Genomic DNA, 20768 nt, shown 5'->3' on the forward strand with positions numbered 1-20768 from the left:
CTGGCCTACTTGACCAATTACTCCACAAAATTAATTTCATGGTAGAAAGGTTTCCAAGACCAAGACATTTGTTATTTTTTTCTTTCGAAGTGGATTTCATCATTACTTAAAAGTGAATACGATGTTTTAATTTTGGGCGTTGACCTTATTTCCTACCCAAAAAAAAAATGAGCACAGTGTAAAATGCTCAAAAGAAAAGATAACAAGAAAATGATTTTCGGAGGGATCCTCCTGCCTAATCATCAAGGAAAATATTTTACATTAGAGGAAGCCTCAGGTCGCCGGTATTGAGTGGGCTGACGCGTTGAACGATGGGGTGAAATGGGGAGAGAGGAGATGGGGCCGATATGGAAAGATGAACAGAATTTGGGCTATTCCAAAATAGTGGGACCTATTTCACACGTGTCATTAATTTGTTGGCTTGGGACCTATTCGCAAATGTTACCATATGACCGATGGCCATCCCTTCGCGGAAACTCTTCCGGTACTCAGTCAGAGGGAGAAAATAAGGATTTTGAGGGAATTTTTGGAGCACTTGCATAGACTGAACAGCTTTCCAAGCTGGTGAGCTCTTCACAAAATGCAAGGACTCACTCTCACCTCGTGGAGTCACGACGATCGTCTAAGTATAAGTTTTTGTCTCAGCTAAGAAGGAGAATAAAGCTCAATGGTTGAGGGAAGGATGAAGCCAACGTCGTTTTTCATTCTTGGGGCTGCAGGTTGCCAAACGACGACGTTTTTGCGTGGGGGGTGAGGACGGCACGGCGTCATTTTTGTTTTTGGGTGTGCAGGAAGCAAAAAGACATCATTTCGGTAAGGACGTGGCATAAATTTGACGCCGTTTGTCCGAACTCAGCTTTCACGTCAGATTACCGTTGAGACACTTGACGTTAGGACCAAACTGTTAGACGGGATTAAAATTGGGGGATCAAATTCTTGTTTTTGAAAATTCAAGTAGTGAAGTGGTGGCTATTGAATAATTGGAGTACTAAACTGTTAGTAATCTCGAAAAAAACCTAAAACCTAAAAATGAGAAAAAGCAAAAGAAAAAAAAAAAGGAGGGGGTTCCGGGTGCAAAATGGCCTATTTCATGTTATCTAGATTTTCTGTCGAAACTAGGCATGAGGATCGAGTTGATGTATAAGTATAGAGGGATCAATTTGATGTAATTCAAAGACCAATTTGATGTATAGACGGACCAATTTGATGTATAGAAGGACTATACTGAAGCAAATTTTATGAAAGGGACCACATTAATGCGGCTTATCTATCCCATAGACAAAATTATTTATTTTAATTCACTAAAAAAGATGAGGACTTTATTGTCATATAAAACGAACTTCCGTAGCTTTTCTTCATCTTCCTCTTTTCAAATTATACGTAAGGTAACTAAACTACTATATGATGGATGTCCTTGTCTCGTGGGTGGAAAACGCGCTTATGTTCTCGTCCAAGTTTCTCAGGAAATGCCAAATCTTCATGCCGTCATCACCTTCGATTCGACCAAAGAATGTTAATGATTAGATCAAGGTACGAATGTCGCATTAATTATTTAAATCTTAGTCTAATGTGCGTATAAATTGATACACATCAATCTTAAGCCAAGTCAATTTGTAGAAAAGTTCTAGTTATTTATCGGTACTTCAATATATTCATTGCGACCGTTACATCTCATGGGCTTGGCCAAGGAAACCATTGACCACAAAGCTTCTTGGATAAGTACCCTTTGACCCTTTACTACATGGGCCATCCTTATTCAACAATTCTATGGATTAACTAAGTACGAACGGTCTGCTTCAAGGACAGAACACAACTTTGTAGTTAGTCCCTCCAGGGCAAGTGAACGTACTGGTCGGATCGTCTTTGGGATAGCTGTATACATCAGGGCATCTTTCCTTAAAAAATCTCGAGTAGTTGGTGGGCCCGCAGTTCCCGGAATTGCAGCAGTACTCGTCTGTCTTGAAAACGGGGCACGCGCCATTGCACCCGCCATCCACCTTCAGTTCATTCGGGCATTGGCCGATGATGTCTGCCGTGCACTTGATCACTCGGTTACACCCACCTAGTAAGGTACATGAGCAGTTTGTATTTTTTATGTGTTATAATCTTCAATAGGCATGCCAATGTCATAAGCTGTATTTATAATAATCAGTTCAAGCATTTAACATCATCTCATTTCTACTCACCAGAGGTGGAGCTAAACTCCATGGGTACGTTGAACCCATCAATAACTGACATGTCGATGAAGTCCATGTTCATGTACTGATTGAGAGCAAACTCCGCCAATGTGTTAGGGGCTGCACCGTAACCCTGGCACTGCAAGAGCCCGTTACAGTCACCAGTCTTACACCTGCCCCTCCCCGACGCATCAAACTGGCAGCCGGTTCGGGCCCAGATCCTAGCCTGGGTCGTGCCAGCAGGGACATCCAGGGGCCACGTTTCACCGTGGTTGAGCTGCCTGCCGCCCCCAGGTGAAGCAGCGGCCCATACTGTGTCGGGGCAATTGTTCGTGACATCAAAACGGGCCGCATTGGCTAAGTTTTGGAAAATTATGGAAACAAGAAAGAACGAGATGTATAGATTTGAGAAGAGACTCATTTTTTGTTAAGTGTGGGGAGATTCTATTGAGTTGTGTGGGGTTGTGAACCATTGCTAGGCGATTTATATGGGTGGAGGGACGGCTTTTCTTCAATTATTTGGGTGAAATTTCCACATAGGAGGCCCCATCGGCGTAATTGATTTCCCAAACAATTTTCCAATGTGGAATATATTGTGATTATATTGCTTGACTCGATTTTTTGAAGTTTCTAGAATTTATAAACCTGATAGTATTTAACATGCTTTTGTTGGGATTTACCGGAGGCCGATCCGGACATACAGCTCGGGATGAGGATGGTGAAAACAAAAAAAAAATTGAAATATCTATAGAAATCAATCAAATCAATTATCAATCATCAATTATAATACATAAAAGTCTTAGTCTCTTCCCATATTATATTATATTCTCATCAAAATATAATGAGAAGGCCCATATTAGTCTTAGTCTTTTCCTAAAATTCTCAACTCATGGCAGAGTGATTTTTCGACTTTAGGCCATTATAATCTGTCGTCGGATTTTGGTAAAAGGAGAATGGCGGTTTTCGACGTCTTTATAGAGAGGAAACTAGAGAACCTCTTTTCCTTTCAAATCTTAAGTAAATTCTTTAGGTAATGCCTTCTGTGTAAGGATTATATATATTAAAGGGACTAAGTCAATGAAAGCTGACATTCAATGAGGAAAAGCACTTCATTAATTAAAGATTAAAGATACACTGATAGAATTATAAAGAAAAGAAAGAGATATAAACAACTCAAATTAAAATTACAGAAGATGGCATACTCTGATTTTTCATCAAGGCAAGCAGTTTAGACTCTGAACTCAAGTGTGAGGTCGCCTGTAGTCAAAGTAGAAGGATTGCAACCACGTTGAGACGATCTGAGGGAATGGCCGTGAGATGAGGGCGAAACCTTTTGTCGACAAGCTGATGGAGTTGTGACTGTGTGGTTGAGGATATGATCATTCCACCACAGATCTGTGAACTTGAATCGTTGAGGGAATCACCGTGCCGCCACAAGCTCGAATATCTAAATTACTCCTACTTCTAAGGATAAAAACTCGTCTAAACTGTGAAATCTGTAGAGATTCCATCTGTTGAATAAGATGTTGGTGAAATCTAGCGGGATCTTGTGATATTTATATATTTTCCCCCCACCGTGGCGATTACAAATCTCTTCTATGATCCTTTGAGAACGTGGGTTCATTGTTATCCAATAGGCCTTAACTGTAATCTTATCCCCACATGATAATTATCTAGAGCTTTGACTCAGTCCACCTTAGATAATCTTTATCTCCTCGATCTGCCCAGTAATAGTAACTCGGAGACGACGTCGTGATTACTTAGACTCTGAGACAGTTGAAATTCGGATACGACATCGTTGCTACTCATATTTTAAGAGATGGTCCGCCACAAAATCCGAATCATGTATCTCCATGCAAAGCTACGTCCAGATTTTGCTTATTCACAGGCTCAAAATCAGAATTTGTTTGCTTTGACAAAAGCGACGTTGTTCTTTTGGGATTCCACCAATATTACGTCAATACCCCATACTTTTATAATTTACAAAAATGCCCCCAGCATGTCTAATGACTTGACTAGATCACGTGGCGAGGCTCTAAAATTTATCTTATTATGGTAACATAATCATAACATTAGTTATTATACTGAAAAATCGAAACCAATTTCTCGATTCTCAAATAGATATTAAATATTTTCTGTGAAAAACGTTTAGAAAAAAGTTATTCGCAAATGAATATTAAAAAAAATCTAATAAATTAAAAATGTCGAATATAATTTTTTTTTAAAGTTTTCATACACTTGCATTACGCGAGTCTGTACCTACTTAATCAATAAAGATATTTAGAAGTTGTCTCATTCGTTTAGTGTACAAGGCATCTCTATATCAATTCCGCCAACTATATATATATATATATATATATATATATATATATATATATATATATGTATATATCGTGTGCCAACTTTCAGGGGATATGCGGAAGTCCGATCCTCATTGAGATAAGCTCCCATTTATACTGATATAAGAAAAATCAAACATGCCAATGACTTTCAGGTCAAGACCGGTATATAGATGGTATAAAGACCGAAACCCAAGACTTACATTGGATAGACAGACGGCGGTCAAGATCGGTGGGCTGTATGTTGTAATTAGTGATTTTTTTCCTTTATGAACCTTAATTTATGAGATATCCTCACAAAACTGGCGTTAAATATAAATTAATTTATGAGCTAAGGAAAAGGACTTGTACTAGTTCGTCTCTATCTATCTGACGAGTTTCTGTTTCAGTGCTCATACAGTGAGTCCTCTTACCCTTTCAAGACGCAGAGAACAATAGAGTTTTAGGGAGAGGAAATTTGGTTGGTGAACCTTTTACTACTAATGTTAGTACTTTAATTGATTAAATTGGTTTATTTACCATTATTAAACATGTTGGGTATCGTATCATACGGGAAAATAAAGGAGAGGGATTCTCGCGACTGAGGACTAGGCAGAAGGGAAAGAGGTATTTAGTGATTTAGATCGTTTGTAATTTAATTGGTGTACGTATTATTCTGGGGATTTTACATAAGGCGACATGCATTTACCCAAATTTGGCCATGTATAACAAGTTCTATATGTATTAGAGTTTTTTTTCTCATCGTCTCGAAAAATATAATTTTGTTTCGAAGGCCGCAATTCTATTGCGTAATATTGTGAAATTCACTTCCGTGACGACCACTACCGCAACCTTTACACGAGCTGCGACCGCTATTTAATTACTTGTTGCTAGCTAACATCGAGGACACGAGCTTACGGAATAGGTTCACATTGTGCTCACGTGCATACAACGACCTTTGCCTAGCGGCAGTGCTCTTGAGCCTCTGGTTGGGAAAACTTCGGGCTCAAAAGCCTAGGGCTCGCCTAAAACCGCGGCTTGGACCCTTAAGGTGGGTTCGCTTGGGAGTGACGAACCCAACCCTAGCTGACTAACTCCAGCATGTCCTGAGGTTCAAGGAATTTTTTATACATAATTTTCTATCATTATTAATTATTATATTGTATTATTAAAGGATAGTTTGGTCTTTTAATTTAATCATCAATATCTCTATTTCCTCCAACCAAATAAAAGCATATTCAACTCCTTCCTCTGTTTTTTTGAAAAAGACACATTTGTCCCCCAATCTTTAGCATTTTTGTCACTTTCATCCTAAATCTTTTTTTTTCGCCAACATGGTTCTTAACCTTTCACTTTTTGCCAGTTTAGTCCTCCTGTAATTTTTTTCCATTAAATAGTAGACTCCATTCACCCGTGGAGGTGAGTGGAGGAAGAATCAAAAAACAGAAAGGTATTGCAACTACTAGTTGCTCGTTCAACAATTCACTCGACCACTTGTTAGTCTTGCTACACTACACCACAGGAGGGCTTCCATTCAAAGCAACTAACACTTCTCCTTCCGACCTTACTGACTTACTCACGGAATCTAAAAGAGTTGTCCAAGAGAGCTAGGGCGGGCCGGCTGAGATCATGGAGTTTGAGAGAGCCTCCTCCCTTGGATAGAAAGTGCATATTTGCCGACTGAGTGAGCCTTTCACCTGGCTAACACACAAAAAAACCAAGTACCAGTCTCGCTGCAATACTGGTGCAAAAGGATCGGTCCTTCACAAGCGTCTGTAGGTGGCTTTTTAAGTGCGCCGTCAAATCCCAGGGCTCAACCCTGGACAGGCGGTGGAAACTACCAAGCTGGAGTATGGTAGGGGCAGAGGGAATTTCCGGAGGAGAATTGTGTTTCTTTTTTTAGTAACACGGTCTGTTAAATCAATCGAATAGATCCCGACATGAATTTTGAAGCAAATAGAAGAAAGCCACATTTCATGGAATATTGTTTTAATATTTTTCAAAATAAAACTTAATTTCTTTTTCTTTTCTTTTTTTAAATGGAGGATCGTAAGGGATGGAACTGCCGGAGAGAAAGGGCTGGGGGCATCGGCGATCTCGAAAGTGGGGTCAAGACTGCCATCCTATATAATTGCACTACATATTTATTTAATCATTAAAATTATTCAGATTCACTACAAATATGAAGTGCAAGTATACACATTTGATTATGTAAATATTTTTAGAATAACATATTTTTAAATCCTTATTTTCATCAATTAATTTTTATTTTTATTTTTTATGTGATCCTCATTCATAGAATTAGAGTCATGTATTTTTTTTCTTTTGAAAATTATGTGTATAAGTAACTAAGCATTTTATCCAACGCATATTGAATATTTTTAATATAATTAAATATATATTGAAAATATTTAGAAATATAAATTTTATTTTGCTCATTTAGCATCTTTGTGATAATTTTATATATATGATTAACTAATTATTTTCGAATATAAAATATTTTATTTTTATTTTAATATTTATTTATTGTTAAAAAAATATAATTGTCGCATTTATTGTAAAATGTAGTCAACTTTATATATGTAATATATCTTTTAGTAGTGTTTTAATTTCAGAAGTTAAAATTTTATTTTTTTCTATTTTTCAATTGTACTAACTCAAGAGCATTTATTGCTATGCAAGTTGAAGTTACTTATATACAATAATACTAGAGAAGTTACTATGAGTACACGTTCCCCGCTTCCACGCGGAAGATGTACTCAAAATATAAAGAAGTATTGAAGACAAAATTTGTAAAAATAATAATGATATTGAATATGGGATTGAGAGGTTGAGAGAGGAGAGAGCAATATAAAGAGAGATTGACAAGTGAAAAAAGAAAGAGCGAGGGGAATATATCAAATGGACAATATTGTCCTTTAACCTTTTTTATTTTTATTTTATGATATTTAAAATAAGAATAAATCTCATTTTGGACTTTTCAACTAGCCTATAAATATGAAGGTTGTTACAAAATCAAGCTCTTGCTTAAATAATAATAAAGATACTATGTATTATAAAAATGAAATTATACTGGACAATATCCCCGCACTTTTAGTTAGTTCAAAAACTGCCTCAAATGAATGCAATGCCAAGAAATTATAATCTTTTACTAGCTTATTTATTAATGATTATAAAATCCTAGAATAACGAATTTGGAATTATTCTTGGATTCGTGAACAATAAACGCCTCGTTATAAAATAACTATCATTATTATCTTTAATTGGGTATAATTATATAAATTCAAATATTCGGAACAATCAAATGGAAAACAACCTCCACACTATAATATAGTGGTATTATTTTTAGTACAAAGACCCGCACTTCTTTACAAGTCTATTTATTTTACACCTACAGAGATTTTACAAATTAAATGATGAGGCAATTCTTTTCACGAAATCTAACATCTATATATATATATATATATATATATATATCTTGACAATCTCTATTATTTTGGTGTATTCTAGTACAAAGACACACAATTATATCTATTATTCTATACAAATTTTAAATTTGTTCTTTTTATATGGACTCATTCAAATTGATAAAAACTTTCTAGATATGACAATAAACTTGGATTTAGGACCTTTCTATCTATAAAAATTTAGTATAATTATCATGCCAGTTCAGTTGAATTTATCCATTTTTTTCATATATACAAGAGTTTATAATGAGAGATAAATTTTATTGTTACTCACCTTCAATCTAAAAGTTTAAATTGATAGATAGTGTTGTAACCCATTTCTCTTATATATTAATGTTTTTTTTTCCTTGTATTTTGGCAGTCACGGGTTAACGCCTCCACCCCCAAGTCAGCAAAAAGCTCAAACTATGATATCTCAGTTCAATACAGCGGTTAGAGATGTCGAGTGTGTCAACAGGAAGCCCCCACACCTATTCTGAGGTTGGTTCCGCCTCAAAGGATGCTAGCAACGACCATGGAGGACGGTGCTGATGCATCCACCCCTCGGTAGAGTAGCTAGGGGTTCTGGCCGATAATCCCCACCCCTCCACCCGGGAAGGTTGTCGGCCACCTCAAAGGACACACTGGTGGTGTTGGATAAAGCCCGATGAGATTGTCACATTGCACTACGCAATATTTTTCAAGGATACTCGAAGGTAGGAAATATACAACATTGACATCGTCAAAAGTTTATTCAGACATTTTTCAGTCTCATTTCGTGCAAAAGAAAGTTGGAGTATATATCAAGGTTAAACAAAGATCTCGCTGAACCAAACTTTATTAGATTCTAGTTTATTTTATTACTAGAGCTATGCTTCAGGACATAAGGCATGGATCTGCTCTCAAGGGCAGAATACAACCCTGTAGTTAGTCCCGCCGGGGCATGTAAATGTGCTAGTCTGGTCATCCTTAGGATAGCTGTAAGCATCCGGGCATCTTTGCTTGAAAAACCTCGAGTAGTCTGTCGGGCCACAGCTTCCAGAATTGCAACAATACTGGTCTGTCTTGAAGACTGTACACGGGTTGTTACAGCCACCAGGTGCCCTCAGTGGATTCGGGCACTGGCCGTTGATATCAGCCGTACACCTGATCCCTCGAGTACAGCCGTTAGAGGTCGGGCTGAAGTCCATCGGAACATTGAAACCATCCACTAGGGAGATGTCAAAGAAGTCCTTCCCAGCGAACTGGTTCAACGCGTACTCGGCCAAGGTATTGGGAGGCTGGCCATAGGCCGTGCATTGGAGTACACCGCCGCAGTCCCCGGTCTGACACTTTCCCCGGCCAGACCCGTCAAACTGGCAGTTGGTACGTGCCCAGATGCGAGCCCCTTTGGTTCCAGGGCTCACATTGATGGTCCAGACCTGTCCCCGGTCCAGCTGCCTGCCGCCGCCTATAGGGACGGACGCGGCCCAAACCGTGTAGGGGCAATTGTTCTGGACGGTGAATTTGGCTCCATGGGCGAGGGTGATGAGGATGGAGAACGAAAGGAAAGAGGAAAGGAATATGTTTACTAGGGAACTCATGCTCTTGTAGTGAAAGAGGTTTTTGATGGGTGTGATGAAGCAAATGGGATTCAGCTTTATATAGGGGAAAATTGCTGCACAAAATTAAAGACAAATTCATGTATTTCTATTATGTGGAGGACGTAGAAAATATATGTTTATCCATTTGTGACTTTTGGGACAATCCAATAAATGGATCTGCAAGTTGCTGAACAATAACACAAGCTAGGTGTATTTTTTGACTAGCAATTATATTGGATCACCCCTCCCAGTCCACCAAAATGTAGCGCAAAAATCTCGTAACTTTGTTACATAATATTCGCTTCAAAATTTACATCTGAAAGCATATGTTATACGGAAAGACGATTGGATTATTTACTTCAGAAGCCATGTTAGTGTATAATTACTCTTATCTTGCAGAAATTAAAAATAAAAAACGAAAAAGTACTAAAACCCCTTTTATGATTTGAGCTTGAAACAAATTGGACACTATAGTTTTTTTAGCGACAAATAACATCATGTGGTTCACTTCGTGGGACATAATGGACTTCATCATTAGTTTTTTCATCAGTTTTAGTCCTCAAACTTTTCTTTTTATCATTGTTACCCTCAAACTTTCAACTTTTTTTTGCAATTTGATCCTAAAATTCGAAAGAAAAAAATGGAGGGGGTTGGGCCGCCGTTCGCCTGACCCCACCTCCATGGTCGACGGCATTCTCTATGGGTGCATGCGACCTCGGTGGTGGGGTCGGGGTAGCCAACCAATAGCCCCGGCCCCGGCCCTGACCCCTTCCACCCTTTTTCTGAATTTTAGGATCAAATTGGAAAAAAAAAAATGAAAGTTTGAGGGTAATAATTACAAAAAGAAAAGTTTGAGGATCAAAAATGATAAAAAAAATTAACGGTATGGTCCATTATGTCTTACGAAATGAATCACGTTGTGTTATTTATCCCTAGAAAAATCACATGATTCAATTTGTCTCTAGATCAAACCATAAGGGGATTTTATACATTTCCCAACAACAACAAAAAAGACCTTTTTTTTCCTTTTTAACCGGACAATATTATACTCTTCTTGCGACATGTTTATATTGCTGGAAAATGACATTAGTCTTGCTGGAAGTCTTATATGTAATAAGAATCACTTACTAATATCATATGTCAATAAGGGTTATTGGAATTTATTAAGTCTTAAAACCATGACAAAAAATACGGTTGATAAAGATAAAAAATTTTATGTGTGTAATAACACAATACCTCTTATTATACTCATAAGACAAGATATCTTCTCGTCCATCGTAACTGCTTAGATATGTTGGGGAGGGGATTGGAAAGTCGCGATCACTAAAGTAGAAAAATTCTTGCCCACATAAATTAATTAATTTTGTGCACTGCCTAATTCCCAGAATTCAATTCCCCGTTTCGCGGGGAAAGTCGCGATCACTAAAGTAGAAAAATTCTTGCCCACATAAATTAATTAATTTTGTGCACTGCCTAATTCCCAGAATTCAATTCCCCGTTTCGCGGCGTCTTGGTCTTTGTCCGTGGTCCCCAAAGACTTCCAGGCTGTAGTCAATCTTTGATTCATTCTGGAAGAGTAAATAGGCCATTTGGTCCTTGATTTATGGGTGTTATATTAATTGGGTTTTTGACTTATTTTTTACATTAATTCAGTCTCTGAATTTGTTAATTTGCATTAATCTGGTCCTTATTATATCATTTCGGTCCCTCAACGAAGAAAATTGCATCAAATTGGTCCTTCTTATATCAATAAGGTTCCTCAGTGAAGAAAATTATATCATGTAGGTCCTTTGGTTGCATCAAATTAGTCATTTGTCACATTAATGAGGTCCTCCATGGCACTCTGTTAACTGTAGGTTCTTTTTTTGACGCAGTTAAATGAGAAGTCATTGTTACATCATTTTGATCCAACGTTATATCAAATAAGTCTTTCTTCATTTTTATTTAGTTTTTTCTTCCCTTTTTACACCCAAAAGAAAAAAGAAAAAGACGAAGAAGATGAGCAATGGGAGAGCTACGGTAGGGGGCTCCCCCGCCCAAGCTTGAAAGAGGGGGAGCTCCAATTGGGGTTTCCCCTAAAAAAAAAAAGTCGAGTTAAAAAAATGACTCGTCATCCCAATGATATCCGTCCAATGTTGAAAGACCCATATGATGTGATGGGAGACCCATCTGATGGGACACTTTCCCTCGATGATAAATTTGATGCAATTTTCTTCACTAAAAGAGACCTCAATAAGAAACAAGGACCAAATTGATGCGAATTGACAAACTTATGGACCAAATTAGTGCAAAAAATAAGTTAGGAATCCAATTAACGTAACACCCGTAAGTCATAGACTAAATTGACTATTTATTGAGATCTTGTCAAATTGATCCATTATAGTACATATTAGACGTATGCCTGCTCCAAGCACGAGACTTATTAAATTGATAGCAAATTTGTTCATCACTCATAATCAAAATATTTTTGAGGAAATTTATTTTATGGAATACATTGTGTTATTTTCTTTTTTTCACCCGTTCTCAACTTTGAAAATATCCAATAAAAATAAATATAATATGCATAAATAATGATAAAATAATGATTTAAAAAAAAGAGCATGCACCTGCACGTGTATTTGACTGGAAGGAAGAGGGAAAGATAGTTAAAAGAGGAGAGTGGAGAAAAGTAAGGGAGAAGGGGATGGTTATTGTCATAAATTTACGATCATTTGCTAGAGTGAGGAAAGTTTCCACGCTCTTCCCCATCTTATTCTGCTATTCACGACCTTTTATAGACAGAATAGTAGAGCTAAAACGACAAAGGTAATAGGAAATTTTAGATTAAATAATTATTTTTTGGGTGTGTATCTTATATTTAAAAGTCCAACATGTCATGACTAATCCAATTCGAACTGGTCGAATTGTATATATTATTATTATGTTAGATTAAATAATTATTTTCCATTGTCTATATGGTGACTCTTTCTAATTTCCTGTTAATATATTATGCGCATATATATTGGTCAAAATGCAATTTGTCTTCGGATCAGAATCTTTAGAGCCCCAGGTTGTCTTGAAATATTATTTGAAAAGTTATTTTTGTATGATTTGAATGTAGGAAATTTACCAAGAGGTACAATTATTTTAAAAATTACTTTAATTTTGTTAATTATGTAAATGAGTAAATTTGTATTATCATTATTTAATTAATGGTAAAATAGGAAGACTATCTTGAGAAACACCTCATACTTTTATTTTTTTCACTGAAAGCGTGAAAGGATCCATGAAATAAAGACTGTGTGAAATCACTGGGTAACGAATATGTGATACAGCAAAGTTTTGAAATTATAAATCGATATGAAAAAATATGATAAAAGCACCTGCAAAATAAGAAGAATAGTTGGAGAAACATCTCATAATTTTTTTTCCATTGAAAGCATGGAATGGTCCAAAAACCAAAGACCATGTGATATCACTATGCATTGAACATTTGACAAAGAAAAATTTTGAAATTAGAAGTCGATATGAAAAAAATATGACAATCATACCTGCAATAGGGACTAACTCAGTTGAAATTGATGTTAGAGGAAAAAAAATTCAAAAATTAATGAAAAGAAAAAGAATCTAAATATAAGTATTATGAAAGTATACGATCAAAAGAACAAATATGAAAGGGTGCAACGAACAGTCACAATGGTACACAGATATTTTTGAAATAATGAAAATTGAAATAACTCATCGTACTTTTATATATAGTATAGATTTATATAAAGTATAGTTATAGATATATATATATATATATGGTACACATATTACATAAATTTTATATAATTAGCGGTGTGTCTAATATATAAATCACAATACAGGGGAGGAATCATGATCGGCCTTATTTCTTTTGCTTTCGAATGGCAGGGTTCCCTGATGTTAACGCAAATGAAACTTGAGGGTCTTCCCTGTATTTGGAATAAAGCCCCAGAAAAACTCAATTACATGACATAAAATTTTGCTCTATATATTTAGACACACTGACTCATAGGTAAAGCAAAGCTAGACGCGGAAGCAACTTAAATCCCCTCAAAGCCACAGTGTACAAAAAAAATAGCCACTTGTTTGGTTTGATCTAGCTACTCTTGTAATGGGACCCTTGACTTAGTAATCTTATCTTATCTAAAAGAGTAATTTGAACTTGGTATTTCATGTTATAGGAACCTTGTCCACAGATTGGGGTAGTTTGCTCAGTATGCCGATGATATATCCGTTCTTCTCTCCATATATATCGCCCCTCTATTCTTTCCACCCTTGGGGAAGGATCACCTCAGACATGTAGGTCTGTTTGAAAGTCCCTTGGATAGTTGCCCTAGAGCCTAACTAGGACGGCATTCTGGTCCCGGTGATAATGCAGTCCACGAAGGTGTACCCCATGGTCTCGTTCGGCGAATTCCATCGCCGAGCCCTGATCGCCCCACCTCCTGGTTAAATCAAATGCAGATGGCGTTTTATAATAAAACTGGCATGGTTAACATGCATGAGATTAATTACCAATTATATATATGCATGCATGCATGATGCATGTATATTTATGACTGTAGAATTACGTACGTCCCTCAAAGGAGGCGGCATGCATTATTACCACATATAAAACCAGTTGCTCCGAAGATGAAACAGTTGCTAATATATAGAAGTGCCTCCCAGTGCCAGACTCGTCGAGTAGGGTATCTTGGTACCCCGAAATATCTTACACCCGTAAAACAGCACTATACCACCCGATACCTTCAGCTCGACCCCTTGAACTCCGGGACCATGCATATTCTACAATATGTAGCTTGAAAATGAAAATAATAGATTTCGACTAGTTGTGTGACTTATGCTTCTCGAACGATCAAGGGTACTACATATATATATATATATATATATATATATATATATCTGGTATATATATCAGCTTCAAGTATTTTATATATAGGGTCGAATTAATTCTTCCGTGGATATAGTCTTTCTCTAAATTGCATATCGTGAGATTGTGACCATTCCGATATCAAAATGCTCAAGAAAAACTAATTAAACTAGAGATCACAACCCGATATCGAATATATATTTGTAACATTATACATTATTGACGTCAAAATACCTTTAGACAGACTGATTAACTAGACTAGAGCTATATCAATTAATAATTCACGACATCAAATATATAGTGGCAACATTAACTTCATTGTCCCATTGGAGGGTAATTAGGTTTACCTTAATGCTTAGCAATAATTTATCATGACTTTCGCCATTACCATATAAATATGAACAATTTATTTTATAAAAAGTTCTAAAAAGAATGAATTGACTAAAGTAAAAAAAAATTCCGTTACAATGGAGGCTCATGAACCTAGTATATTAAAATAGAATTTTTTACATATCTAATAGATAAGCACGAGTAATCCCACTGGATATCGAACTCGGGACCTCTTGGTCAGCAGGCAAGAAGTGTGCTACCTGTGCTAGACCCTCTCTTGATGACTTGAGTAAATTTTAACAAGAAAAGAGAAAAAGTAAACGGTAAGGGAAATTAAAAAACATGTTACTTACCATGCATATAAATTGTTTTGAAAATTTGTAATGACAAAAGAAGATCCGCACTCAAAACACCTTATTTCCAAATGTTAAAGTTGCCGAGGAGTAAATTGGGATTATCGCTTCCACCACTGAAGTCTCTCTGTTTATGGCAGAGACTGTTGGAGTTTATGGCAGAGACTGTTGGAGTTTATGACTGAGACAACTCAAGCTTATAGTATTGTGGCTTAAGAAGTGGACGAGAAGGAGAAAAGAGGCATTAGGACAAGAAGGTACCTTCTCTAAGATCAACCATCATACAGTACGAACAAAAGAAGTACAAAATGCATTCCTCCTTCAATATAATTCACATATCCTTCCCACTTTTCAGTATCTTTTCCAACGGTAGTTTTCTTTTTCACCACTTTCATTGGTTAACAGCTTGAAGAAGCTCCTTCTAAATCACACGGAGTGCAGTTGCGACATCAGCAACGTTCATACGGTCTCCGGGGCACTCACAGGAACAAACAACTCCATGTCAGATGATTGAGACCAGGCACTCTTGAATCTTTTGGAATCTGTTTCTATGCCTCCCTAATCTTACGTTGTTCCAACTGCCCTCCACGCCTGGATATTCTTGTAACAAGAAGGGATCAACAACCTGAGAAATTTGTTCTGGTAATGATGCATTAGCAAACGAATGAAGGTTCAATCCGTCTATGAACATTTTATCAATTGGCCTATTCCCCGTGAACATCTCCAGATTGAGAATCCCATAGCTGTAGACATCCCCATAAGGTGATACGTGTCCTCCTACTCCGTATTCTGCATTATCAATTCAACAGACTTCATTTGGTCAGACGTGCCTTCACCTGTCCTATGAAGAGGTAGTAAAAGGAGGGGCATAGTAAGCAAGATAAATTAAGAGTTTCGATATTACTAGGAGCAATAATGCCAAGAGATCCTTTTACTCCAATTGAGCTACTTGGATCAGCAACTAACTCCCTTGTGGCATCTGGCAAGAACCTAACCAATCCAAAATCGCCTACATGCGTAGTCATTTCATCGTCCAATAGAACATTGCTTGGATTTAGATCACAGTGGACTATGGGAACATCGCACTGATTATGGAGATCATCTAAAGCAAAAGCAACATCTATAGCAATGTTCAATCTCTAGAGAAGATTCAACTGTTTTGGGGCCTCTTCCTCTATCTCAATCCTTTCGACTACTGGATGTAGCCATCCATCTAAGCTCCCATTCACCATGAACTCATAAATCAGGGCCTTGAAATCGTTTCCCTGATAATCAGTGCTGGAACATGCAGTGATTACCTTCACGAGATTCATATGCCTGATGTTTCTCAAGGCCTTGCATTCTAAAATGAAGCTCTTGGCTGCTCCATACCGCGCCAGGTTTAGAACCTTCACGGCAACAACCGTGTGATTCCAATCAAAAACACCTCGGAACACTGATCCGAAACTTCCCGAGCCTATCAAATTTATGGAAGAGAAACCATTTGTTGCTTTCAACAAGCTTTGGTAAGAAACCTTCAAAAGCCCATCTCTTGAAAAATCGGACGCAATAGTTTTACTTTGCCTTCTACACCAGAGAATATATAGCAAAATGAGAATTAAAAGTAGTCCTAGAAGGCCTAAAACCAAGGAAACAATTATAATTCTCGCAGAGTTCATGGTCCCCACCCTCATCGGTTCTCCAGTGTTGCATTTGGGCAGCCAAAATTCAACCAAACCCCCGCAGAGATCCTTATTTCCGATGAGAGAGGTTGCACTTGCATTCCTGAAAACTCCTCTTGTTGGTACTGCGCCCTCAAATTCATTGAACGCGAGACCTAAACTTGTCAGATTTGGGTCCTCAAGGGATTTCGAAATTTTCCCAGACAGCATATTGTTTGATAAGTTCAGTTCTTGAATCCCTTTTAAGTTACTCAACATGGAAGGGATCGAACCTTCAAAAATGTTGTCCTGCATGTAAAGATTCTCCATCATTATACAACTTCCAAGACTACCCAGGATTTCTCCAGAGATTCTATTATCTTGCAGATGTAATTCGCCCATATTTTTCATATTCCCAACCTCTAGAGGAAGCTTGCCTGTCAAATTATTGCTAGAGAAGTCTGCGTATATCAACAAAGATGAGATTTCCATAATTTCAGGAGGTATGGCCCCACTAAGTTTGATATCGGCAAGGTCGAGAAGTAGTAAACTCCAACACTTGCTTAGAGATGAAGGTATTGTTCCTTGAAGACTATTGCTTCGCAAAGACAGGTGGATCAACATCGATAAATTTCCCATGGCGTGTGGGATTTCTTCAGAGAATTCATTCCAACTTAGATACAATTGCTTTAGCCTTGCAAGATTGCAGATTTCGAAAGGAATGTTACCAAAAATGTTATTCCCATCCACAGAAAACCGTTCTCAGTTTATGAGATTGCCGATGGTACCTAGTAAGCCTTCGGATATCATGTTCCAGCCAGACGAGAAATAATTGAGAGTTTTTGGCAGGTTAGAGATTCATTCGGGTATGTTTCCTTCGAATTTGTTGGATTTAAACTCTAATATCTCTAGCTTTGTAGAGTCTGTCAATGTGCAGAGGAAGTCGAGATCACTAACTTGCCGCCACCAAGATGATTCCTTGCAATGCTAACGACGGAGAGCTCATTCATTTTCTGGAAAGATGGAACCTCCCCAGTAAAATTATTTTGACTGATAGAAAATACCGAGAGGTTAGACAAATTGAATAGTGATTTGGGGATGGGTCCTGTGAAATGGTTCAGAGCAAAGGAGAGAAATTGGAGAGCTGGAAGAGTGAAGCCCAAGTCTGATGGTAAGCTCCCCACCAGTTGGTTTCCCCCCACATCAAGGACTTTCAAGGAGGATATATTGAATATCGATGTAGGAATGGTCCCAACGAAATTATTCACCCCGAGAGCAAGAATATTTAGGTTTTGCAGGCTACCTAATGTATCTGGAATCATGCCACCGAGTTCATTTAGCGATATCGTGAGAATCTCGAGAGATGACAAATTTCTATAAGAACTAGGGATTGGCCCAATCAAATCATTCCTACTCAAACGAAGCTCTTTGAGCTTCAACAAGGAGCTAAGCTCTGTAGGTAAATTCCCTTCAAGCATGTTGACATGGACGCGAAGTATAACGAGATTGAAGCAATGAGACAAACTTGGAGGAATCGATCCATCCAACGAGTTGTTATTAAGGTGCAAACCCCGTAGTCTATATAGATGACCAACTTTGGGAGGAATCCTTGAGTGGAAACTGTTGTTCTGGAGGTTGAGGACCCTCAAGAAGGCAAGGTTCCCAATCCTAGAGGATATAATTCCTCTCAGGTCTTTCGATTGCAAGTCCAAGACCGTGACTCTAGGGCACCTTCGACCGCAGGTAACTCTGTACCACTGGCAATAATGGATGGTGGTGTTCCACGAGTGTAGGACACGAAAGGGGGGTCACTCAAGGAGGTTTTGAATTCCAACAGAGCGAGCCGATCAGTTTCATTCCTAGGAATCTGGTTTGCACCAAACACAGAACATGAGAAGAAACTGATGATGATAAGCAAAGAGATAGACCCGAATGCCAAAGGAAAAGGCCGACATCGATAGCAAAGTGGAAGCTCCATTTTGTTGCGATTGATATACGATAGTAGAAGACAATATGAACGAAAAAGCAAAAGGGACATACGGAATTGATTAGCCAGTTCGTCAGAAATTCTAACTACGTCTGGGGGCGCCGCTAAGCCAAGTATTTCACTATTTTTAGTTAGGATTACAAGAGATATAAACTGCTATTCACAGTACTTCAGGCGCCATAACTCAACACATTTGAATTTGAGTTGAGAGAAGGAGATTTGCGTGCTTAGTGTATCGGGAATATTTTTGCTTCTATATGTGGATATGTACATATTTTAAAGGACAAAGTTTTCTTTACCCAAAGTAAAAAGGACAAAATTTTTAATCTTTATGAATAAATCTTCCACTTGATGTTATCATGCCATAGAAAATAATTAAAACGATGAAAACGAATTACATATTACTATCTAATCTATGACTTCCTTCTTGCTTGTTTTGAGGATATGGACCACAAAGACCGAATCGATCAACCAAAGGGACTGCAGTTGTTGGCCGACTCTGGCCTTGCCAAAATAATAATAATAATGGAGATGTTATAGATTCAAGTTTCCAAATATACGATTTTAATAGTATGATTATTCATATCCCTTTATTATATTTTTTTTATTTTATTACAGTAGATCAATCAGAGTTTGTTGTAATAGAAAGAAAAAAAAATGTTGGCCGGTCGGCTTAATGATAAATCCAATTGTAATTATTCAAAGTCTTTGGTCGATTTTTGTTGTCCTTTTGCACAGGATGAAAAAAGAAGTCTTGGCCTGCTGCCGTTGTCATTGTTCAATACATGGAATATCTGCAATTGGATTGATCGTAGTCAATACAAAAGCTTCATAATTACTATAATACTACTGCAAAGCATAAGAAATTTTTTTTAATCTAATTTTCACTTTCCCAAAGCATTCCTAGTGAAATAATTCTACTTAATTGTAATCATTCAATTAAGATTAAAATTGTAATTTTTACTTCAATAATCTACATTCTCCTCTGCATGCGTCTCTCTTTTTTCATCTGCTCTCTCCCCAATTATTTTTATTATTATTATTAATTTCCTTTTAAGCTACATCTCCAAATGCCTCAATCAAAAGGTTAGTTTTGACATAACACTTCTCCAACTAGTCGATTTCATATTTTTATTTTCGTTCCTATATATTTTTATTATTTTTGTAATCATAAGAGAGGTCCATGAGTCTAATGTAAAAATAAAAAATATTTTTGGCACCTCAATGGTATTGATCCAGGTAGCCCTTCTTCCACATTATTATGAGGACGAACACTATGGTGGACACATTCAGACCCTCCATTATACTCAACAGTTCATCTCAAGCTTCCATGGTCAGCAGATGACATTCTTCGAGGATAAAAACTTTCAGACATGGTGTTATTGTAGCCGGACTTCTTTTAGTAGGGTTTATTGCTTGAGTTTTATGGGCTTGAAAGACATCTCTTGCCAATAGATATTTTCAATTTCCCTTGGAATGAGAAACAAAATATTAGCCCAAGCCTTCTCTAGAAAAAAAAATATAATTGATGATTCTTTATTTTTTTTCTATCAACTAAGGTGTTCTCTGAATTATGAGTTAGTCTGTGGCTTCAATTACTACTACACACAAGATGATCAGTTGTTCAATTATTGTTATTGTTATTGTTTAAATTTTAAATTTTTAAAATTTAGAAACAGATAGATGCACTAAGTTGCGGAGGAATAGACTTGAACGGCTGATCTCGAAGATAGCTGGGTCGCGACGGTCGGAGAAGGCTAGGGTGAAACAGAGTAATGGACTAATAATGAAGAAATTAGTTATTGCCTTGCCCATATATTTCACTTCAAATTCTCAATCTAATAAACATGAAAACCTTGATAAACTAATCTCAAACATTTTTTCTCTTTCCTACTTCTAAGTAAATGTTCTTATGAAAAGTTTTTTTTTCTTTAAATTAAGAATATTTCAACTTTGCACAGACATATAAATTTGAAGTCATATATTTATACATATTATATATATATATATATACGTTTCTATATATATTGTTTGCACAGACACATATATAATTCCGTA

At 37.0% G+C, this 20768-nt stretch overlaps 2 protein-coding genes and 1 pseudogene across 2 annotated transcripts; all 3 read right to left on the reverse strand.

Annotated features, from left to right (window-relative positions):
• Positions 1-1606: 1606 nt before the first annotated feature.
• On the reverse strand, positions 1607-2647 carry LOC116202743 (protein P21-like). Its single transcript, XM_031534350.1, has 2 exons — positions 2187-2647; positions 1607-2062 (listed from the first exon to the last, which is right to left on the reverse strand). The coding sequence occupies exons 1-2, from the start codon at positions 2596-2598 to the stop codon at positions 1797-1799; spliced, it is 678 nt and encodes a 225-aa protein (XP_031390210.1). The 5' UTR covers positions 2599-2647; the 3' UTR covers positions 1607-1796.
• Positions 2648-8665: 6018 nt separating this feature from the next.
• On the reverse strand, positions 8666-9568 carry LOC116206445 (protein P21-like). Its single transcript, XM_031539321.1, has one exon. It carries the CDS (start codon positions 9522-9524, stop codon positions 8844-8846), a length of 681 nt encoding a protein of 226 aa, XP_031395181.1. The 5' UTR covers positions 9525-9568; the 3' UTR covers positions 8666-8843.
• A 6017-nt stretch (positions 9569-15585) lies between these two features.
• Positions 15586-17362, reverse strand: LOC116204102 (annotated as a pseudogene).
• Between the last annotated feature and the right edge of the window lie 3406 nt (positions 17363-20768).

This window comes from Punica granatum, chromosome 4, assembly GCF_007655135.1.
Source record: "Punica granatum isolate Tunisia-2019 chromosome 4, ASM765513v2, whole genome shotgun sequence".
In the NCBI taxonomy this organism is placed as follows: Eukaryota; Viridiplantae; Streptophyta; class Magnoliopsida; order Myrtales; family Lythraceae; genus Punica; species Punica granatum.